Consider the following 24311-nt stretch of genomic DNA (forward strand, 5'->3'; position numbering starts at 1 on the left):
CACCCCAGTCATAGACTGTTCTCTCTGCTACCGCATGGCAAGCGGTACCGGAGTGCCAAGTCTAGGACAAAAAGTATTCTCAACAGTTTTTACCCCCAAGCCATAAGACTCCTGAACAGGTAATCAAATGGCTACCCGGAATATTTGCGTTGTGTGCTATACAAAGGCTATACCACAGCACCACAGGGGCTAGCATTAGCATCCCTAGGGCTGTGATTAGCCTGCGAAGCCAGAGCATGGACGACGGGCAATATATAGCCTCAGAAATGCAAGAGTCAGAATGAGAGAATCAGAGAGTCAGAATGAGAGAATCAGAGAGTCAGAATGAGAGAATCAGAGAGTCAGAATGAGAGAATCAGAGTCAGAATGAGAGAATCAGAGAGTCAGAGAGAGAAAGAGAGAGTCAGAATGAGAGAATCAGAGAGTCAGAATGAGTGAATCAGAGAGTCAGAGAGAAAGAGAGAATCAGAGAGAGAGAGAGAGAAAGAGAGAATCAGAGAGAGAAAGAGAGTCAGAATGAGAGAATCAGAGAGTCAGAATGAGAGAATCAGAGAGTCAGAATGAGAGAATCAGAGAGTCAGAGAGAGAAAGAGAGAATCAGAGAGAGAGAGAAAGAGATAATCAGAGAGTCAGAATGAGAGAATCAGAGAGAGAGAGAGAGAAAGAGAGAATCAGAGAGAGAGAGAGAAAGAGAGAATCAGAGAGTCAGAATGAGAGAATCAGAGACTCAGAGAGAGAAAGAGAGAATCAGAGAGTCAGAATGTGAGAATCAGAGAGTCAGAGAGAGAAAGAGAGAATCAGAGAGTCAGAATGAGAGAATCAGAGAGTCAGACAGAGAATGAGAGAATCAGAGAGTCAGAATGAGAGAATCAGAGAGTCAGAATGAGAGAATCAGAGAGTCAGAGAGAGAAAGAGAGAATCAGAGAGAGAGAGAGAGAGAGAATCAGAGAGCGAGAGACAGAGCCAATCATATTACATTTGAAATATCTATATTCTTTTAAAACAGACAGAGAGAGAATCAGAGTCAGAGAGAGACATAGAGAATCAGTCAGAGAGAGAGAAAGAGAGAGAGAATCAGAGAGAGAGAGAGAATCAGAGTCAGAGAGAGACATAGAGAATCAGTCAGAGAGAGAGAGAGAATCAGAGTCAGAATGAGAGAATCAGAGAGTCAGACAGAGAAAGAGAGAATCAGAGAGAGAGAGAGAATGAGAGAATCAGAGAGTCAGACAGAGAGAGAGACATAGAGAATCAGAGAGAGAGAGAGAGAATCAGAGAGTCAGACAGAGAGACATAGAGAATCAGAGAGAGACATAGAGAATCAGAGTCAGAGAGAGAGACATAGAGAATCAGTCAGAGAGAGAGAGAGAATCAGAGTCAGAGAGAGACATAGAGAATCAGTCAGAGAGAGAGAGAGAATCAGAGTCAGAGAGAGAGAGAGAGAGAATCAGAGTCAGAGAGAGAGAGAGAGAATCAGAGAGCGAGAGAGAAAGAGAGAATCAGAGAGAGAGAGAGAAAGAGAGAATCAGAGAGCGAGAGACAGAGAGAGAAAGAGAGAATCAGAGAGAGAGAGAGAGAAAGAGAGAATCAGAGAGTCAGAATGAGAGAATCAGAGAGTCAGAGAGAGAAAGAGAGAATCAGAGAGCGAGAGACAGAGCCAATCATATTACATTTGAAATATCTATATTCTTTTAAAACAGACAGAGAGAGAATCAGAGTCAGAGAGAGACATAGAGAATCAGTCAGAGAGAGAGAGAGAGAGAGAGAATCAGAGAGAGAGAGAGAATCAGAGAGAGAGAGAGAGAAAGAGAGAATCAGAGAGTCAGAAAGAGAGAATCAGAGAGCGAGAGACAGAGCCAATCATATTACATTTGAAATATCTATATTCTTTTAAAACAGACAGAGAGAGAATCAGAGTCAGAGAGAGACATAGAGAATCAGTCAGAGAGAGAGAGAGAGAGAGAGAATCAGAGAGAGAGAGAGAATCAGAGAGTCAGAGAGAGACATAGAGAATCAGTCAGAGAGAGAGAGAGAGAGAATCAGAGAGTCAAAGAGAGAATCAGACAGTCAGAGAGAGAATCAGACAGTCAGAGAGAGAATCAGACAGTCAGAGAGAGAGAGAGAATCAGTCAGAGAGAGAGAAAGAGAGAATCAGAGTCAGAGAGAGACATAGAGAATCAGTCAGAGAGAGAGATAGAGAGAATCAGAGTCAGAGAGAGAAAGAGAGAATCAGAGAGTCAGAATGAGAGAATCAGAGAGTCAGAGAGAGAAAGAGAGAATCAGAGAGAGAGAGAGAAAGAGAGAATCAGAGAGTCAGAATGAGAGAATCAGAGAGTCAGAGAGAGAAAGAGAGAATCAGAGAGCGAGAGACAGAGAGAGAAAGAGAGAATCAGAGAGAGAGAGAGAGAAAGAGAGAATCAGAGAGTCAGAATGAGAGAATCAGAGAGTCAGAGAGAGAAAGAGAGAATCAGAGAGAGAGAGAGAAAGAGAGAATCAGAGAGTCAGAATGAGAGAATCAGAGAGTCAGAGAGAGAAAGAGAGAATCAGAGAGCGAGAGACAGAGAGAGAAAGAGAGAATCAGTGAGAGAGAGTCAGAAAGAGAGAATCAGAGAGCGAGAGACAGAGCCAATCATATTACATTTGAAATATCTATATTCTTTTAAAACAGACAGAGAGAGAATCAGAGTCAGAGAGAGACATAGAGAATCAGTCAGAGAGAGAGAAAGAGAGAATCAGAGTCAGAGAGAGACATAGAGAATCAGTCAGAGAGAGAGAGAGAATCAGAGAGTCAGAGAGAGAGACATAGAGAATCAGTCAGAGAGAGAGAGAATCAGAGAGTCAAAGAGAGAGAATCAGAGTCAGTTGAAAATCAGAGTCAGAGAGGGAGAGAAAATCAGAGTCAGAGAGAGAGAGAATCAGAGTCAGAGAGAAAATCAGACAGTCAGAGAGAGAGAGAAAGTCAGAGAGAGAGAGAGAATCAGACAGTCAGAGAGAGAGAGAGAATCAGAGTCAGAGAGAGAGAAAATCAGAATCAGAGAGAGAATCAGACAGTCAGAGAGAGAATCAGACAGTCAGAGAGAGAATCAGACAGTCAGAGAGAGAATCAGACAGTCAGAGAGAGAGAATCAGAAAATCAGATAGAGAATCAGACAGTCAGAGAGAGAATCAGACAGTCAGAGAGAAAGAGAGAATCAGAAAATCAGAGAGAGAATCAGACAGTCAGAGAGAGAGAGAATCAGAAAATCAGAGAGAGAATCAGACAGTCAGAGAAAGAGAGAATCAGAAAATCAGAGAGAGAATCAGACAGTCAGAGAGAGATAGAGAGAATCAGACAGTCAGAGAGAGAATCAGACAGTCAGAGAGAGAATCAGACAGTCAGAGAGAGAGAATCAGAAAATCAGATAGAGAATCAGACAGTCAGAGAGAGAATCAGACAGTCAGAGAGAAAGAGAGAATCAGAAAATCAGAGAGAGAATCAGACAGTCAGAGAGAGAGAGAATCAGACAGTCAGAGATAATCAGACAGTCAGAGAGAAAGAGAGAATCAGCAAATCAGAGAGAGAATCAGACAGTCAGAGAGAGAGAGAATCAGAAAATCAGAGAGAGAATCAGACAGTCAGAGAAAGAGAGAATCAGAAAATCAGAGAGAGAATCAGACAGTCAGAGAGAGATAGAGAGAATCAGACAGTCAGAGAGAATCAGACAGTCAGAGAGAGAAAGAGAGAATCAGAGAGAGAAAGAGAGAATCAGACAGTCAGAGAGAGAGAGCCAATCATAGAACTTTGCTTTGGCAATGTAAACATACGTTTCACATGGCAATAAAGCCCTTTGAATCAATTAAATAAAGGTTAAATAAATACAATTAAAATAAAACACTGAATTGAGAGAGAGACCGAGAGACAGAGGGAGAGACAGAGAGAGAGAGTTAGAGATAGACAGAGAGAAACAGAGAGAGAGAGACAGAGACACAGAGGGAGAGAGAGACAGAGAGAGAGCGACAGCGAAAGTGTCTCTTTATAGCTCTCTCTCGCTGTCTCTGTGTATCTGATTCTGAGACACAGAGAGACAGACAGATTTAGACAGAGAGAGAGATAGAAAGCAACAGAGACACAGAGAGAGAGACAGAGAGAGAGATAGAAAGCGACAGAGACACAGGGAGAGACAGAGAGAGAGATAGAAAGAGAGAAAGACAGACAGAAAGAGAGAGACAGACAGAGAGCGACAGCTCAGGCTTTCCACAAATCGACAGGAGACATAAAAGTTGGAGTTAGGACAACTGGACTTCATCTCAGGCCCTGTGTACCCTCCCCCTGGTGAAAATGAAATGTAGGGAGTAGGGTGAACTGTGTTGGGGGGTGACCATATTGGAATGAGTAGGGTGGACTGTGTTGGGAGGTAACCATGTTGGAATGAGTAGGGTGGACTGTGTTGGGGGGTAACCATATTGGAATGAGTAGGGTGGACTGTGTTGGGGGAGGGGGGGGGGGGGTAGTAACCATATTGGAATGAGTAGGGTGAACTGTGTTGGGGGGTAACCATGTTGGAATGAGTATTGTGGACTGTGTTGGGGGGGTAACCATATTGGAATGAGTAGGGTGGACTGTGTTGGGGGGGGGGTAACCATGTTGGAATGAGTAGGGTGGACTGTGTTGGGGGGGTAACCATATTGGAATGAGTAGGGTGGACTGTGTTGGGGGGGTAACCATGTTGGAATGAGTAGGGAGTAGGGTGAACTGTGTTGGGGGGATTGGGTGGGGGGTGAACTGGATTGGGTGGGGGGTGAACCTGATTGGGTGGGGGGGTGAACCGGATTGGGTGGGGGGTGAACCAGATTGGGTGGGGGGTGAACCGGATTGGGTGGGGGGTGAACCTGATTGGGTGGGGGGTGAACCAGATTGGGTGGGGGGTGAACCAGATTGGGTGGGGGGTGAACCGGATTGGGTGGCGGGTGAACCGGATTGGGTGGAGGGTGAACCGGATTGGGTGGAGGGTTACTTACACACAACTTCCTCTTGGCTGGATGCCTCAGAACCATCCTCCTTGAAGGACTTTCCCAGAGCTGCAGGGTTACCTGGAGAGAGGCACAGACACAGGCTGTGTTTGAGAGCATCAAAACATTAATGCATTATGGGTAAATTGTGACAGACTGATCAACAAATAATATTGAGCAGTTATTTATGACGCAAGGTGATTTGTAGTCTCGACCTTCGACTGCTATGTCGAACGTGCCCTTAACTCGCAATCTAATTCCACCTCAGAATACCCCATAATGACCTTCCCAGAGGAAAACTGACATTGGTGTCAGGTAAACTAGTAAAATGACACACCAAGTCAGACAAGCGGCCGCCACGGGTAGGGGAAATCGAGGTAGAACAGGGCTCAGGGAGGAGAACAGGGCTCAGGGAGGAGGACGGGGCTCAGGGAGGAGGACGGGGCTCAGGGAGGAGGACGGGGCTCAGGGAGGACGGGGCTCAGGGAGAAGGACAGGGCTCATGGAGGAGGACAGGGCTCAGGGAGGAGGACAGGGCTCATGGAGGAGGACAGGGCTCAGGGAGGAGGACGGGGCTCAGGGAGGAGGACGGGGCTCAGGGAGGAGGACGGGGCTCAGGGAGGGGGACGGGGCTCAGGGAGGAGGACAGGGCTCAGGGAGGGGGACAGGGCTCAGGGAGGAGGACGGGGCTCAGGGAGGAGGACAGGGCTCAGGGAGGGGGACAGGGCTCAGGGAGGGGGACAGGGCTCAGGGAGGGGGACAGGGCTCAGGGCTCAGGGAGGGGGACAGGGCTCAGGGAGGGGGACAGGGCTCAGGGAGGAGGACAGGGCTCAGGGAGGAGGACATGGCTCAGGGAGGAGGACATGGCTCAGGGAGGGGGACATGGCTCAGGGAGGAGGACATGGCTCAGGGAGGGGGACAGGGCTCAGGGAGGAGGACAGGGCTCAGGGAGGGGGACAGGGCTCAGGGAGGGGGACAGGGCTCAGGGAGGAGGACAGGGCTCAGGGAGGAGGACAGGGCTCAGGGAGGAGGACAGGGCTCAGGGAGGAGGACAGGGCTCAGGGAGGAGGACAGGGCTCATGGAGGAGGACAGGGCTCAGGGAGGGGGACAGGGCTCAGGGAGGGGGACAGGGCTCAGGGAGGAGGACAGGGCTCAGGGAGGGGGACAGGGCTCAGGGAGGGGGACAGGGCTCAGGGAGGAGGACAGGGCTCAGGGAGGGGGACAGGGCTCAGGGAGGGGGACAGGGCTCAGGGAGGAGGACATGGCTCAGGTGGAAGGTGTTGGACACACAAACCCCCAGGTTGTCTGCCCTCGGCTGTCACCCTCCACCGTCACCTGTCTCTCAGGTAGGGCTGTCACCTGTCTCTCAATTAGGGCTGTCACCTGTCTCTCAGGTAGGGCTGTCACCTGTCTCTCAATTAGGGCTGTCACCTGTCTCTCAGGTAGGGCTGTCACCTGTCTCTCAGGTAGGGCTGTCACCTGTCTCTCAGGTAGGGCTGTCACCTGTCTCTCAGGTAGGGCTGTCACCTGTCTCTCAGGTAGGGCTGTCACCTGTCTCTCAGGTAGGGCTGTCACCTGTCTCTCAGAGCAGCTCACAGATTACTGCACCTGTACATAGCCCACCTATAATTTAGCCCAAACAACTACCTCTTTCCCTACTGTATTTTATTTATTTATTTATTTTGCTCCTTTGCACCCCCATTATTTTTATTTCTACTTTGCACATTCTCCCATTGCAAATCTACCATTCCAGTGTTTTACTTGCTATATTGTATCTACTTTGCCACCATGGCCTTTTTGCCTTTACCTCCCTTATCTCACCTCATTTGCTCACATCGTATATAGACTTGTTTATACTGTATTATTGACTGTATGTTTGTTTTACTCCATGTGTAACTCTGTGTTGTTGTATGTGTCGAACTGCTTTGCTTTATCTTGGCCAGGTCGCAATTGTAAATGAGAACTTGTTCTCAACTTGCCTACCTGGTTAAATAAAGGTGAAATAAATAAATAAATAAAGTTAGGGCTGTCACCTGTCTCTCAGGTAGGGCTGTCACCTGTCTCTCAGTTAGGGTTGTCACCTGTCTCTCAGTTAGGGCTAGGCAAACAGGTTAAGGTGTGTCTGTCTGTGTCCTAAATGGGACCCTATTCCATATATAGTGCACTACTTCTAACCAGAGCCCATAGGGAAAAGGGTGCCATTTGGGAGGGAGCCTCTGATGTCAGATGGTTTCAGTAGGAGACACAGTAGGGAGTGTAAGTATTGGCAAGAAAGCAGCATTGACAAGTCAGTTTGACGTCTCTGATGTCCCACGCTGCTTCATGATGCATCATCATGTATCCCTTATAAACAGTGGTTTCCCATGATGCATCATGATGTATCCCTTATAAACAGTGGTTTCCCATCATGCATCATGATGTATCCCTTATAAACAGTGGTTTCCCATGACGCATCATGATGTATCCCTTATAAACAGTGGTTTCCCATGATGGTTCAGGATGTATCCCTTATAAACAGTGGTTTCCCATGATGCATCATGATGTATCCCTTATAAACAGTAGTTTCCCATGATGCATCATGATGTATCCCTTATAATCAGTGGTTTCCCATGATGCATCATGACGTAATCCCTTATAAACAGTGGTTTCATCGTAGTAAGACATCTACCACAGTAGGCAACATTTGACGTTTCTTTTCATTTTTTATAAGCAATCTGTTAAATGCATTATGAAAAGTCCCGATGCCAAGACCAAGCTCTGGAAGGTCTAGATACATTTTTTTGAGGACATGGAACATTTGCTCCTAATCCATTTTTACAGCACTATACAAGATTTACCAGCTCAAAGGATGTTCCAGAAATTGCAGGGTTTATAAGCAGAGGAAACACAGAAAGGGGGGAAAGGGGTAAAGAGACTGACATTTACAGGATTAACCAAAAGGGGGGAGATATTTCACAGTCTTCGTTCATTTTTTTTGGCGTCAAACTGAGGTACATTAAAAGCTTGAACACGTCCTCGAATCCAATGGAGGCTGCTGAGGGGAGGACGGCTCATAGTAATGGCCGGAACAGAACTAATGGAATGGAATCAAACACATGGATAACAGGGATTGGATGTATTTGATACCATTCCATTGATTCCGCTCCAGCCATTACCACGAGCCCGTCTTCCCCAACTAAGATGCCACCAACCTCCTCCAGTGAGCTAATGGTATGGCAAGAAAAACACGCTGACCGGATATCACTATAAGTGTCATATCGAGTAGGCTATATGATTTCTTCACATTAAATATTGTTTTTATTTAACTAGACAAGTCAGTTAAGAACAAATTCTGATTTACAATGACGGCCCTACACCAGCCAAAACCGGAACGACGCTGGGTCAATTGTGTGCCGCCCTATGGGCACTCCCAATCACAGACGGTTGTGATACAGCCTGTATTTGAGCCAGGGGGTCTGTAGTGACGCCTCTAGCGCTGAGATGCAGTGCCTTGGACCGCTGCCCCACTCAGGAGCCCCAAAAAATGACTGTCCAGTATGGGTATCGAACCCCCGACCTTTGCGGTATTAACCGGCCTTGCGGTAAAAAATAAAGCAATATGCATTTCACATTTATCTAATGTATTGCATCAGAATATTCAGTTGTCTGCATCAGAATATTCAGTTGACTGCATCAGAATATTCAGTTGTCTGCATCAGAATATTCAATTGTCTGCATCCCAAATGGCACCCTATTCCCTATATAAAGCCAAACTCTGGTCAAAAGTAGTGCACGATATAGGGAATAGGGTGCCATTTGGGATGCTTGCATAGAGTGTGGCCTGAAGAGAGAGAGGATGGGTAAGTATAGGTGGATGGATAGCCAATGGGTAAGTAGAGGTGAATTGATAGCCAATGGGTAAGTAGAGGTGGATGGGTAGCCAATGGGTAAGTAGAGGTGAATTGATAGCCAATGGGTAAGTAGAGGTGGATGGGTAGCCAATGGGTAAGTAGAGGTGGATTGATAGCCAATGGGTAAGTAGAGGTGGATGGATAGCCAATGGGTAAGTAGAGGTGGATGGATAGCCAATGGGTAAGTAGAGGTGGATGGATAGCCAATGGGTAAGTAGAGGTGGATGGATAGCCAATGGGTAAGTAGAGGTGGATGGGTAGCCAATGGGTAAGTAGAGGTGGATTGATAGCCAATGGGTAAGTAGAGGTGGATTGATAGCCAATGGGTAAGTAGAGGTGGATTGATAGCCAATGGGTAAGTAGAGGTGGATTGATAGCCAATGGGTAAGTAGAGGTGGATTCTGAGCAGGGTTGTGACGAAGCTGAGTTAGGGTGACGTAGCTCCACCTCTGGACTGAACGTCCCGTTGTTGGGCCTGCTAGGGCACCGCGCTCAGGACCGCTCACCTCAAATGGGTGTCAACGTACATCAGCTCTGCTCCGAGGGAGGGCGTAGGGAGCTGTGAGTGAGTCATGGGCGTAGACACACATACACTAGGCCTAGAGCCCACCTGAACATTTTTACATGTGAGTCATTTGGCAGACACTCTTATCCAGAGCGACTAACAGGAGCAATTAGGGTTAAGTGCCCTGCTGAATCTTTCGGTTACTGGCCCATAACCGCTAGGCTACCTGCTGCCCCCACACATGACATGTTATTATGAGGGTTATGCATTAAGAAGAGACACACTCAAACACACACACACACACACATGCTCAAACACACACACGCTCAAACACTCACACACACGCTCAAACACACACACGCTCAAACACTCACACACACGCTCAAACACACACACGCTCAAACACTCACACACACACGCTCAAATACACACACCCAAACCCACACGCTCAAACCCACACACGCTCACACACGCACACACACGCACACACACGCACACACACACACCCAAAACTACACGCTCAAACCCACTCACACACACACACACAGCACAGCACTTACATCTGCTACAGCTGCAGGAGGAGGAAGAGGAGGACTCACACAGGAAGAAGCCACAGACCTTCCTCGTCCGTCGGAAAGCTTGTGGAGCCGACAGAAACTTCTCCCTGGCAACAGAACAACACAAAAAAGGGGCGTGTAAGTCTAGAACGCCAAAGTTAGTCTGGGAATAGGCCTAAAGAGCTAAACTCACTGTGTGGGGTAAAGAGGGAAGTAGGCTGGAGTTTTAACAGGAAACTCTGGTCCGGTATTCATAGAGAGTCTCAAAGTAGGAGTGTGTCTTCTACATCATAATGAGAGTGATGTTAGCTGGTATGAATCCCCTAGGGGGAAATATCTGTTGATGTGCTCTTGAGCAAAGGCACTTAGCCCTAATTGCTCATGTAGTTGGCGCCGACAGAGAGGGCTGCCTCGTTTCTAGTTCTTAGGAAACTTTGCTGTATTTCGTTTTTAATTTTTTTATTTTATGTATTATTTCTTACATTGTTAGCCCAGAAAATATTACAACAAACATTTTCGCTACACCCGCAATAATAATCTGCTTAAACACGATTTGTAAGTCGCCGTGGATAGGAACGTCTGCTAAATGACTAAAATGTGTGAGGAAATGATCCTTGATTAGCACTCTTTATGAATAGGGGCTCGGCTCTGTTTCACCAGGATCCATTCCACTTCTGAAGACCCACTCCTTAGTTTGACTTATACCTTCCTTCTCTGAAGGTAACTCTGGATCTAGAAACGGGATTGTGAGAGATAAAACGATGCAACGCGGCGGAATCCCAAAGGTCAAATGGAAACGATCTCATCTCATCTCTTCTATTTGCTTTCAAGTGGGAAGCACACCAGAGTAAACATTCTGTTAACTTTGCAATATCAGTGTAATAAGGACATCTGATCAAACAAATGCTGAATTGATGTTAGCTAGCGGATGAAAGTGTCCTTGTAGGGCTGTGTTTCATCTGTAGCCTGGTTGTCTAGTTCCATCAATATGCTCAGATATTGGACACAACTGCCTAGCCCCTGCCTAGCGCCTGGCTAGCCCCTGCCTAGTGCCTGGCTAGTGCCTGCCTAGTGCCTGGCTAGCGCCTGCCTAGTGCCTGGCTAGCCCCTGCCTAGTGCCTGGCTAGCGCCTGCCTAGCGCCTGGCTAGCCCCTGCCTAGCGCCTACCTAGCGCCTGGCTAGCCCCTGCCTAGCGCCTGGCTAGCCCCTGCCTAGTTCCTGGCTAGTGCCTGGCTAGCCCCTGCCTAGCCCCTGCCTAGTTCCTGGCTAGCGCCTGGCTAGCCCCTGCCTAGCGCCTGGCTAGCCCCTGCCTAGTGCCTGGCTAGTGCCTGGCTAGCGCCTGCCTAGTGCCTGGCTAGCGCCTGCCTAGTGCCTGGCTAGCCCCTGCCTAGCGCCTGGCTAGCCCCTGCCTAGCGCCTGGCTAGCCCCTGCCTAGTGCCTGGCTAGCGCCTGGCTAGCCCCTGGCTAGTGCCTGGCTAGCGCCTGCCTAGCACCTGGCTAGCGCCTGCCTAGTGCCTGTCTGCTTAGCGCCTGCCTAGCGCCTGCCTAGTGCCTGGCTGCTTAGCGCCTGCCTAGTGCCTGGCTGCCTAGCGCCTGCCTAGTGCCTGGCTGCCTAGCGCCTGCCTAGTGCCTGGCTGCCTAGCGCCTGCCTAGTGCTTGCCTGCCTAGCGCCTGCCTAGCGCCTGCCTAGCGCCTGCCTAGCGCCTGCCTAGCGCCTTGCTCTTGAATAGGCCTACATTGCAAAGAGATAAATGCTTCAACCTTGCGTGGTTTGTTTTTTGTTATCTATGAGCAGAGTTATTGGCACTTATCTCACTGATTATCCCCAAAGCCAACACCTTTTTTTGGCCGCCTTTCCTTCCAGTTCTCTGCTGCCAGTGACTGGAACGAATCGCAAAAATCGCTGAAGTTGGAGACTTTTATCTCCCTCACCAACTTTAAACATCAACTATCTGAGCAGCTAACCGATCACTGCAGCTGTACATAGTCCATCTGTAAATAGCCCACCCAATCTATCTACCTCATCCCCATACTGATTTTATTTATTTACTTCTCTGCTCTTTTGCACACCAGTATCTCTACTTGCACATCATCATCTGCTCATTTATCACTCCAGTGTTAATCTGCTAAATTGTAATTATTCGCTCCTATGGCCTATTTATTGCCTGCCTCCTTATGCCAGCAGCATATCACCCTGCATACCACTGCTGGCTTGCTTCTGAAGCTAAGCCAGGGTTGGTCCTGGTCAGTTCCTGGATGGGAGACCAGATGCTGCTGGATGTGGTGTTGGAGGGCCAGTAGGAGGCACTATTTCCTTCCTCTGGTCTATTTTTTTTTTATCCCCAGGGCAGTGATTGGGCCCATTGGCTACTGCCCTGTGTAGGTTGCCCTCTTTTGGATGGGACGTTAAATGGGTGTCCTGACTCTGAGATCATTAAACATCCCATGGCACTTATCGTAAGAGTAGGGGTGTTAACCCTGGTGTCCTGGCTAAATTCCCAATCTGGCCCTCAAACCATCATGGTCACCTAATAATCCCCAGTTTACAATTGGCTCCTTAATCCCCCTGTGACTATTCCCCAGGTCGTTGCTGCAAATGAGAATGTGTTCTCTTACCTGGATAAATAAAATGCCTTTTGCACACACTGTATATAGACTTTCTTTCTTCTACTGTGTCATTGACTTGTTTGTTGTTTTTTGTTTACTCCATGTGTAACTCTGTGTTGTTGTCTGTGTCACACTGCTTTGCTTTATCTTGGCCACGTCGCAGTTGTAAATGAGAACTTGTTCTCAACTAGTCTACCTGGTTAAACAAAGACTTTAAGCTTTCATTTTCCAGGAAAACGATACTGACTAGAAGTGGTTTCCAGGAGGGGGCACTGTTGTCCTCACAACAAGACACTGCCCCTCACAGTAACCAAGTAGAGTAAGACATGTACATACAGAGTTCAGGTGGGCCTTCTTCTCACTTCAGCAAGCAAAGGAAAGGAGCTTAACAACAAGGACAGAAAATCACCAGAATGACTTACCAAATAAGACTTCCAAAAGGACTAATTCAAGGTAAAAATAAAAAAAAGGAGAAGGAACAACTCAACAACAACAAAAAGTCAGAGATTGATTTCTGATTGCTCATTTTAATCCATTGTACAGGATGCGGACATGTGGCTGATGTTTCAACGTCAAGCTGCCTTCTTCCTCCATAGTGACCTGGCCATTGCACATAGGCTACCTGCTAGTATAAATAGGAGCTAGTGGTTAGAGCATTGGGCTAATAACCTGAAAGGGTTTCTATGATCAAATCCCCGAGCTGACAGCCTAACAATCTGTAGTTCTGCCCCTGAACAAGGCAGTTAACCCACTGTTCCTAGGCCGTCATTGCAAATAAGAATTTGATCTTAACTGACTTGCCTCGTTAAATTAATAAATACCCTAGATGCTTATTGAGATAAGCATCTTATTTATGTTTCAAGGTAAATGGCAAATTATAGCACAAAGTGGTAGTGTCTTTTTTATTAGCTAGGTAGACTAGGTGAGAACAAGTTCTCATTTACAACTGTGACCTGGCCAAGATAAAGCAAAGCAGTGCGACACAAACAACAACCCAGAGTTACACATGGAATAAACAGGCGTACAGTCAATAATACAATAGGAAAAAAAAGTCTATATACAGTGTGTGCAAATGGCGTGAGGCAGTAAGGCAATAAATAGGCCATAGTAGCGAAGTAATTACAATTTAGCAGATTAACACTGGAGTGATAGATGAGCAGATGATTATGTGGAAGTAGAAATTCTGGTGTGCAAAAGAGCAGAAAAGTAATTAAAAACAATGTGGGGATGAGGTAGGTAGATTGGGTAGGCTATTTACAGATGGGCTATGTACAGCTACAGTGATCAGTAAGCTGCTCTGACAGCTGATGCTTAAAGTTAGTGAGGGAGATACAAGTCTCCAATTTTAGCGATTTTTGCAATTTGTTCCAGCCACTGGCAGCAGAGAACAGGAAGGAAAGGCAGCCAAATGAGGGTTAATGTCTGGGTAATCAATAGACCATGTCAACATATACAGAGGTGATATTTGGGTGTCTGTGGATCTGTGAACCCCAAAAAATCAAGGCGACAACATTATAGAAACGAGGACGTTCTAGTTTACGTACGATGTCATCTCCTGTTGGTGAAACCTGGATGACGTCACCTCCTCTTGGTGACATCAGGACGTGTTCTATTAGCTAGTAAGCGCACGGAGGAAGGTGAGCCAACGTTGGATTAGATACAGTGGCGCGCAATAGCATAGGCCCGTGTTTATATATTCTAATAGGGGCCTTGTGTTCTGAAATGCAAATGAGTTTCAACGCTAGTTTAGTTTTGACCAATGGGAAGTAGCCCTTCAGATTACATTTCAGCATATACGTGACATTCGTGGTGCTGCAATTAATGAAGATTTGGATTTTCGTACTCTTTACCTGTGGTATAAAACTGTAGTATTGCTGGTGATGTCACAATGTACATAGTGGCCACACTTGTAATTTCCATCGGAGCGGGCCTGGGTAGCTGTCACGCTGTGCGTAACTCGATTGTGCGCACGGCGAAAACAAAAATGCTACTTTAGTAGATGTGGATCCATTTTGAGGGATGATCTAGAGTTTCATTAAAATGGATTTGATTCGACCGGCACATGGGCCGTAATCCGTGTGGGGTGAAAAACAAACAACCACAAACGTGGCGACCGTTTTGTCCTGGTTTCTATTAGTGTCAGTGAGTAGGCTTTGACATTCAGTCTCTGTAGCACGGGTATAGAGGCCTGCCTGTTCAATGACACCCTTATCATACCCTGGCGTTGCAGAAACCTGGTGCGCATGCCATTAGCGTTGCGCTCAAAATCTATGTCTGTACTACAGTTACATCAGAGTCTTACAAATGAACCCACCGGTATGTTCCGCTGAAGGTGTGCCGTGGTGATTGCCGTCTGCCGTAAAAGTGGCGTTTCTACTCTGTGTCTTGCTGGAGATCGTAGGGCTCCAACTTGTTTTTTTTTTTTTTTTTCGTGGATTGTAAGATCAAAGAAGTCTATTTTCTTTCCGACTTCTCTCTGGTGTTAATTTGAGATTGGTGTCAGATAAGTTAATTTAAAGAAATGAACTCAGATGAGAGAGTTAGTACCGTTCCAATCCCAGTAGCATGTCTTCTATGTATATTTTCCAACGCGTGGCATTCTGGAAATATGGGGTTTTCTGGACTTCATAAATGCAGGTCTCTTCCCAGGGTCCCATGGGGCTCCCGAGTGGCACTGCATCTCAGTGCTAGAGGCGTCACTACAGACCCTGGTTAAGCAGGTCTAAGGCACTGCATCTCAGTGCTAGAGGCGTCACTACAGACCCTGGTTCAGCAGGTCTAATGCACTGCATCTCAGTGCTAGAGGCGTCACTACAGACCCTGGTTCAGCAGGTCTAAGGCACTGCATCTCAGTGCTAGAGGGGTCACTACAGACCCTGGTTCAGCAGGTCTAAGGCACTGCATCTCAGTGCTAGAGGCGTCACTACAGACCCTGGTTCAGCAGGTCTAAGGCACTGCATCTCAGTGCTAGAGGCGTCACTACAGACCCTGGTTCAGCAGGTCTAATGCACTGCATCTCAGTGCTAGAGGCGTCACTACAGACCCTGGTTCAGCAGGTCTAATGCACTGCATCTCAGTGCTAGAGGCGTCACTACAGACCCTGGTTCAGCAGGTCTAAGGCACTGCATCTCAGTGCTAGAGGCGTCACTACAGACACCCTGGTTTGAATCCAAGTCCTATCGCAACCGGCAGTGATTGGGAGTCCCATAGGGCGGCACACAATAGGCCCGGCGTTGTCCGGGTTTGGCCGGTGTAGGCCGTCATGGGACGGAAAGGAGGTTTATACACACTATGTGGTTTCGATAAGCCAATATAAACTGGACAGGCTGGCCGTGGTGTAATGAGAAAAGTCCTTCTTTGTTTCCGTTATCCAACCCTGTGGAAGAGCGTTATCAACGAAGCTATCCATGTCCCTTTTCTTTTCTGTCCGCGGGGTTGTAACGGAGAGGTGCCAGAGAGTTGAGCAATAGACCTGTCTCCTATATGGTTCCCTGCTTCACAACACAATATCTAGATTGTCTTTCAGTTCCTTCAACACATTTTGTTCATCATTACTGAGATTAGCTGCTTGTTTAGGGGTTATTGCGGGTCAATTTAGCAAAGTCATTTTCTATCAGCCTACTTACTGTAGGTGAGAACAGATGGAGTCAAATTAGCATAAGGCACAAAACTCAAGTTCTTTCTGAAAGTGGTGTGTTCTCTCACATCAGGAATACCATATGCATTCTGGTTTCTGAACTCTGCATTGCCATCGCATGCCCTATTAGCACGGAATACATTAGTTTAATGTAATTGGCAAACAACTTTTAATGCAAAAGGCTCCATCCTATTTGAAAAGGGGAGAATGAGTCCTTTACTCAAGACTGTCACTTGGTCAGAGGACTGTCACTTGGTCAGAGGACTGTCACTTGGTCAGAGGACTGTCACTTGGTAAGAGGACTGTCACTTGGTAAGAGGACTGTCACTTGGTCAGAGGACTGTCACTTGGTCAGAGGACTGACACTTGGTCAGAGGACTGTCACTTGGTCAGAGGACTGTCACTTGGTCAGAGGACTGACACTTGGTAAGAGGACTGTCACTTGGTCAGAGGACTGTCACTTGGACAGAGGACTGACACTTGGTCAGAGTACAGTAAAGTACGCGTGCACAGACACACGCACACACCTCTAACAAACAAACACACACACGACTCAGTCAGTGGATACTGACTAATGAGGTCTAGTCTGTTATCTAACGGGTTCTAGTCTGTTATCTAATGGGTTTTAGTCTGTTATCTAATGGGTTCTAGTCTGTTATCTAACGGGTTCTAGTCTGTTATCTAACGGGTTCTAGTCTGTTATCTAATGGGCTCTAGTCTGTTATCTAATGGGCTCTAGTCTGTTATCTAATGGGCTCTAGTCTGTTATCTAATGGGTTCTAGTCTGTTATCTAATGGGCTCTAGTCTGTTATCTAATGGGCTCTAGTCTGTTATCTAATGGGTTCTAGTCTGTTATCTAATGGGTTCTAGTCTGTTATCTAATGGGCTCTAGTCTGTTATCTAATGGGTTCTAGTCTGTTATCTAATGGGTTCTAGTCTGTTATCTAATGGATTCTAGTCTGTTACCTAATGGATTCTAGTCTGTTACCTAATGGGCTCTAGTCTGTTATCTAATGGGTTCTAGTCTGTTATCTAATGGGTTCTAGTCTGTTACCTAATGGATTCTAGTCTGTTACCTAATGGGCTCTAGTCTGTTATCTAATGGGTTCTAGTCTGTTATCTAATGGGCTCTGGTCTGTTATCTAATGGGTTCTAGTCTGTTATCTAATGGGTTCTAGTCTGTTATCTAATGGGTTCTAGTCTGTTATCTAACGGGTTCTAGTCTGTTATCTAATGGGTTCTAGTCTGTTATCTAATGGGTTCTAGTCTGTTATCTAATGGGTTCTAGTCTGTTATCTAATGGGCTCTGGTCTGTTATCTAATGGGTTCTAGTCTGTTATCTAACGGGTTCTAGTATGTTATCTAATGGATTCTAGTCTGTTATCTAACGGGTTTTAGTCTGTTATCTAATGGGTTCTAGTCTGTTATCTAATGGGTTCTAGTCTGTTATCTAATGGGTTCTAGTCTGTTATCTAATGGGTTCTAGTCTGTTATCTAACGGGTTCTAGTCTGTTATCTAATGGGTTCTAGTCTGTTATCTAATGGGTTCTAGTCTGTTACCTAATGGGCTCTAGTCTGTTATCTAATGGGTTCTAGTCTGTTATCTAATGGGCTCTGGTCTGTTATCTAATGGGTTCTAGTCTGTTATCTAATGGGTTCTAGTCTGTTATCTAATGGGCTCTAGTCTGTTATCTAACGGGTTTTAGTCTGTTATCTAATGGATTCTAGTCTGTTATCTAATGGGTTCTAGTCTGTTATCTAATGGGTTCTAGTCTGTTATCTAATGGGTTCTAGTCTGTTATCTAACGGGTTCTAGTCTGTTATCTAATGGGTTCTAGTATGTTATCTAATGGGCTCTAGTCTGTTATCTAATGGGCTCTAGTATGTTATCTAATGGGCTCTAGTCTGTTATCTAATGGGCTCTAGTCTGTTATCTAATGGATTCTAGTCTGTTACCTAATGGGTTCTAGTCTGTTACCTAATGGGCTCTAGTCTGTTATCTAATGGGCTCTAGTCTGTTATCTAATGGGCTCTAGTCTGTTATCTAATGGGTTCTAGTCTGTTATCTAACGGGTTCTAGTCTGTTATCTAATGGGCTCTAGTCTGTTATCTAATGGGCTCTAGTCTGTTATCTAACGGATTCTAGTCTGTTATCTAATGGGTTCTAGTATGTTACCTAATGGGCTCTAGTATGTTATCTAATGGGTTCTAGTCTGTTATCTAATGGGCTCTAGTCTGTTATCTAATGGGTTCTAGTCTGTTATCTAATGGGCTCTAGTCTGTTATCTAATGGGCTCTAGTCTGTTATCTAATGGGTTCTAGTCTGTTATCTAACGGGTTTTAGTCTGTTATCTAACGGGTTCTAGTCTGTTATCTAACGGGTTCTAGTCTGTTATCTAACGGGTTCTAGTCTGTTATCTAACGGGTTTTAGTCTGTTATCTAACGGGTTTTAGTCTGTTATCTAACGGGTTCTAGTCTGTTATCTAACGGGTTCTAGTCTGTTATCTAACGGGTTTTAGTCTGTTATCTAATGGGTTCTAGTCTGTTATCTAACGGGTTCTAGTCTGTTATCTAACGGGTTCTAGTCTGTTATCTAACGGGTTCTAGTCTGTTATCTAATGGGTTTTAGTCTGTTATCTAACGGGTTCTAGTCTGTTATCTAACGGGTTCTAGTCTGTTATCTAACGGGTTCTAGTCTGTTATCTAACGGGTTCTAGTCTGTTATCTAATGGATTCTAGTCTGTTATCTAATGGGTTCTAGTCTGTTATCTAATGGGCTCTAGTCTGTTATCTAATGGGCTCTAGTCTGTTATCTAACGGGTTCTAGTCTGTTATCTAATGGATTCTAGTCTGTTATCTAATGGGTTCTAGTCTGTTATCTAATGGGTTCTAGTCTGTTATCTAATGGGCTCTAGTCTGTTATCTAACGGGTTCTAGTCTGTTATCTAATGGGCTCTAGTCTGTTATCTAATGGGCTCTAGTCTGTTATCTAACGGGTTCTAGTCTGTTATCTAATGGGCTCTAGTCTGTTATCTAACGGGTTTTAGTCTGTTATCTAATGGGCTCTAGTCTGTTATCTAATGGGTTCTAGTCTGTTATCTAATGGGCTCTAGTCTGTTATCTAACGGGTTCTAGTCTGTTATCTAATGGGCTCTAGTCTGTTATCTAATGGGTTCTAGTATGTTATCTAATGGGTTCTAGTCTGTTACCTAATGGGCTCTAGTCTGTTATCTAACGGGTTTTAGTCTGTTATCTAACGGGTTCTAGTATGTTATCTAATGGGTTCTAGTCTGTTACCTAATGGGCTCTAGTCTGTTATCTAATGGGCTCTAGTCTGTTATCTAACGGGTTCTAGTCTGTTATCTAACGGGTTCTAGTCTGTTATCTAACGGGTTTTAGTCTGTTATCTAATGGGCTCTAGTCTGTTATCTAACGGGTTTTAGTCTGTTATCTAACGGGTTCTAGTATGTTATCTAACGGGTTCTAGTCTGTTATCTAATGGATTCTAGTCTGTTATCTAATGGGTTCTAGTCTGTTATCTAACGGGTTTTAGTCTGTTATCTAATGGGTTCTAGTCTGTTATCTAACGGGTTCTAGTCTGTTATCTAATGGGTTCTAGTCTGTTATCTAACGGGTTCTAGTCTGTTATCTAATGGATTCTAGTCTGTTATCTAATGGGTTCTAGTCTGTTATCTAATGGGTTTTAGTCTGTTATCTAACGGGTTCTAGTCTGTTATCTAATGGGCTCTAGTCTGTTATCTAACGGGTTCTAGTCTGTTATCTAACGGGTTCTAGTCTGTTATCTAACGGGTTCTAGTCTGTTATCTAACGGGCTCTAGTCTGTTATCTAACGGGTTTTAGTCTGTTATCTAACGGGTTCTAGTCTGTTATCTAATGGGCTCTAGTCTGTTATCTAATGGATTCTAGTCTGTTATCTAACGGGTTCTAGTCTGTTATCTAACGGGTTCTAGTCTGTTATCTAACGGGTTTTAGTCTGTTATCTAACGGGTTTTAGTCTGTTATCTAATGGGCTCTAGTCTGTTATCTAACGGGTTCTAGTCTGTTATCTAATGGGCTCTAGTCTGTTATCTAATGGGCTCTAGTCTATCATCTAATGGGCTCTAGTCTGTTATCTAATGGATTCTAGTCTGTTATCTAACGGGTTCTAGTCTGTTATCTAACGGGTTCTAGTCTGTTATCTAACGGGTTCTAGTCTGTTATCTAACGGGTTTTAGTCTGTTATCTAACGGGTTTTAGTCTGTTATCTAACGGGTTCTAGTCTGTTATCTAACGGGTTCTAGTCTGTTATCTAACGGGTTCTAGTCTGTTATCTAACGGGTTCTAGTCTGTTATCTAACGGGTTCTAGTCTGTTATCTAACGGGTTCTAGTCTGTTATCTAACGGGCTCTAGTCTGTTATCTAACGGGTTCTAGTCTGTTATCTAACGGGTTCTAGTCTGTTATCTAACGGGTTCTAGTCTGTTATCTAACGGGTTCTAGTCTGTTATCTAACGGGTTCTAGTCTGTTATCTAACGGGTTCTAGTCTGTTATCTAACGGGTTCTAGTCTGTTATCTAACGGGTTCTAGTCTGTTATCTAACGGGTTCTAGTCTGTTATCTAACGGGTTCTAGTCTGTTATCTAACGGGTTCTAGTCTGTTATCTAACGGGTTTTAGTCTGTTATCTAACGGGTTTTAGTCTGTTATCTAACGGGTTCTAGTCTGTTATCTAATGGGTTCTAGTCTGTTATCTAATGGGCTCTAGTCTGTTATCTAACGGGTTCTAGTCTGTTATCTAACGGGTTCTAGTCTGTTATCTAACGGGTTCTAGTCTGTTATCTAACGGGTTTTAGTCTGTTATCTAACGGGTTCTAGTCTGTTATCTAATGGGCTCTAGTCTGTTATCTAACGGGTTTTAGTCTGTTATCTAACGGGTTCTAGTCTGTTATCTAACGGGTTTTAGTCTGTTATCTAATGGGCTCTAGTCTGTTATCTAATGGGCTCTAGTCTATCATCTAATGGGCTCTGGTCTGTTATCTAATGGGTTCTAGTCTGTTATCTAATGGGCTCTAGTCTGTTATCTAACGGGTTTTAGTCTGTTATCTAACGGGTTCTAGTCTGTTATCTAACGGGTTCTAGTCTGTTATCTAATGGGTTCTAGTCTGTTATCTAAATGGGTTCTAGTCTGTTATCTAATGGGCTCTAGTCTGTTATCTAATGGGTTCTAGTCTGTTATCTAATGGGTTCTAGTCTGTTATCTAATGGGTTCTAGTCTGTTATCTAACGGGCTCTAGTCTTATCTAATGGGTTCTAGTCTGTTATCTAACGGGTTTTAGTCTGTTATCTAATGGGCTCTAGTCTGTTATCTAATGGGCTCTAGTCTGTTATCTAACGGGTTTTAGTCTGTTATCTAATGGATTCTAGTCTGTTATCTAATGGGTTCTAGTCTGTTATCTAATGGGTTCTAGTCTGTTATCTAATGGGTTCTAGTCTGTTATCTAACGGGTTTTAGTCTGTTATCTAACGGGTTTTAGTCTGTTATCTAATGGGCTCTAGTCTGTTATCTAATGGGTTCTAGTCTGTTATCTAACGGGTTCTAGTCTGTTATCTAATGGGTTCTAGTCTGTTACCTAATGGGCTCTAGTCTGTTATCTAATGGGTTCTAGTCTGTTATCTAATGGGCTCTAGTCTGTTATCTAACGGGTTTTAGTCTGTTATCTAACGGGTTCTAGTCTGTTATCTAATGGGCTCTAGTCTGTTATCTAATGGATTCTAGTCTGTTATCTAACGGGTTTTAGTCTGTTATCTAATGGGCTCTAGTCTGTTATCTAATGGGTTCTAGTCTGTTATCTAATGGGCTCTAGTCTGTTATCTAATGGGCTCTAGTCTATCATCTAATGGGCTCTAGTCTGTTATCTAATGGATTCTAGTCTGTTATCTAACGGGTTCTAGTATGTTATCTAATGGGCTCTAGTCTGTTATCTAATGGGCTCTAGTCTGTTATCTAATGGGCTCTAGTCTGTTATCTAATGGGTTCTAGTCTGTTATCTAATGGATTCTAGTCTGTTATCTAATGGGTTCTAGTCTGTTATCTAATGGGTTCTAGTCTGTTATCTAATGGGCTCTAGTCTGTTATCTAATGGGCTCTAGTCTGTTATCTAATGGGCTCTAGTCTGTTATCTAATGGGTTCTAGTCTGTTATCTAATGGATTCTAGTCTGTTATCTAATGGGTTCTAGTCTGTTATCTAATGGGTTCTAGTCTGTTATCTAACGGGTTCTAGTCTGTTATCTAATGGGTTCTAGTCTGTTATCTAACGGGTTTTAGTCTGTTATCTAATGGGCTCTAGTCTATCATCTAATGGGCTCTAGTCTGTTATCTAATGGGCTCTAGTCTGTTATCTAATGGGCTCTAGTCTGTTATCTAATGGGTTCTAGTCTGTTATCTAACGGGTTTTAGTCTGTTATCTAATGGGCTCTAGTCTGTTATCTAATGGATTCTAGTCTGTTATCTAACGGGTTCTAGTATGTTATCTAATGGGTTCTAGTCTGTTATCTAATGGATTCTAGTCTGTTATCTAATGGGCTCTAGTCTATCATCTAATGGGCTCTAGTCTGTTATCTAATGGATTCTAGTCTGTTATCTAACGGGTTCTAGTCTGTTATCTAACGGGTTCTAGTCTGTTACCTAACGGGTTTTAGTCTGTTATCTAACGGGTTCTAGTCTGTTACCTAACGGGTTCTAGTCTGTTATCTAACGGGTTCTAGTCTGTTATCTAATGGGTTCTAGTATGTTCTCTAATGGGCTCTAGTCTGTTATCTAATGGGTTCTAGTATGTTATCTAATGGGCTCTAGTCTGTTATCTAACGGGTTCTAGTCTGTTATCTAACGGGTTTTAGTCTGTTATCTAATGGATTCTAGTCTGTTATCTAATGGGTTCTAGTCTGTTATCTAATGGGCTCTAGTCTATCATCTAATGGGCTCTGGTCTGTTATCTAATGGGTTCTAGTCTGTTATCTAATGGGCTCTAGTCTGTTATCTAATGGGTTCTAGTATGTTATCTAATGGGCTCTAGTCTGTTATCTAATGGGTTCTAGTCTGTTACCTAATGGGCTCTAGTCTGTTATCTAATGGGCTCTAGTCTGTTATCTAATGGGTTCTAGTCTGTTATCTAATGGGCTCTAGTCTGTTATCTAATGGGCTCTAGTCTGTTATCTAATGGGCTCTAGTCTGTTATCTAATGGGCTCTAGTCTGTTATCTAATGGGCTCTAGTTTGTTATCTAATGGGTTCTAGTCTGTTATCTAATGGGCTCTAGTATGTTATCTAATGGGCTCTAGTCTGTTATCTAATGGATTCTAGTCTGTTATCTAATGGGTTCTAGTATGTTATCTAATGGGTTCTAGTCTGTTACCTAATGGGCTCTAGTCTGTTATCTAATGGATTCTAGTCTGTTATCTAATGGGCTCTAGTCTGTTATCTAATGGGTTCTAGTCTGTTATCTAATGGGTTCTAGTCTGTTATCTAATGGGCTCTAGTCTGTTATCTAATGGGCTCTAGTATGTTACCTAATGGATTCTAGTCAAGGCCTTTATGGACCACATTGGAAATAAATGGAATCACTTTAACATGTTATCCCCATATCCCCAGGTTCTCCGGGATTGTACGACTTAGTGCATATATTTTCCCAATCAATCGATCCACCAATTAATCAATCAATCCATTAATCAAACAGGTAGGCAGCTAAGCAGAACTCACTTGAGGTTCCTCTCCACCCCCCTGCTCTCGTACTTGTCTCCCTGGTTGAGCAGCCGGAGGATGCCCTTCTCAAACGACTCCGTGGCCTGCTCCTTGGGGAGCTGCATGACGGGGATCACGTTTTAACAGGTTATGTACAGCACCATTCAAACAAATACCTTTAAAACCAGAGCTAGGAGATGTCCTTTAACAGTTCAACATTCAATTCATTAGGTTCATTAACTCATAAAGTTAGTTCATTATCCCTGCTTATAATCAGTGGGTGAACGTCCTGTCAATACTATGCAGGGAACCTGGGCTCAATTCCATTTCAATTCAGTCAATTTTGGCACGTTAATAAGGATAGCTGGCAGTTTACAGCATTTATAAAAC

The 24311-nt window shown here is 44.6% G+C and overlaps 1 protein-coding gene across 2 annotated transcripts in view; it reads right to left on the minus strand.

Annotated features, from left to right (window-relative positions):
* The window catches only part of LOC110536539 (zinc finger CCHC domain-containing protein 2), an 80023-nt gene that overhangs the window by 15391 nt on the left and 40321 nt on the right, over positions 1-24311 (minus strand). For both annotated transcript variants that reach the window (XM_036934746.2, XM_036934745.2), the window contains exons 5-7: positions 23940-24040; positions 9943-10046; positions 4996-5067 (exon numbers count right to left, since the gene is read on the minus strand). In XM_036934746.2, the coding sequence (XP_036790641.2) occupies positions 4996-5067; positions 9943-10046; positions 23940-24040 (277 nt within the window). The remainder of the gene's footprint in view (positions 1-4995; positions 5068-9942; positions 10047-23939; positions 24041-24311) is intronic.

The sequence above is a fragment of the Oncorhynchus mykiss genome, chromosome 11, assembly GCF_057628025.1.
Source record: "Oncorhynchus mykiss isolate SJ-2025 chromosome 11, ASM5762802v1, whole genome shotgun sequence".
Lineage (NCBI taxonomy): Eukaryota > Metazoa > Chordata > Actinopteri > Salmoniformes > Salmonidae > Oncorhynchus > Oncorhynchus mykiss.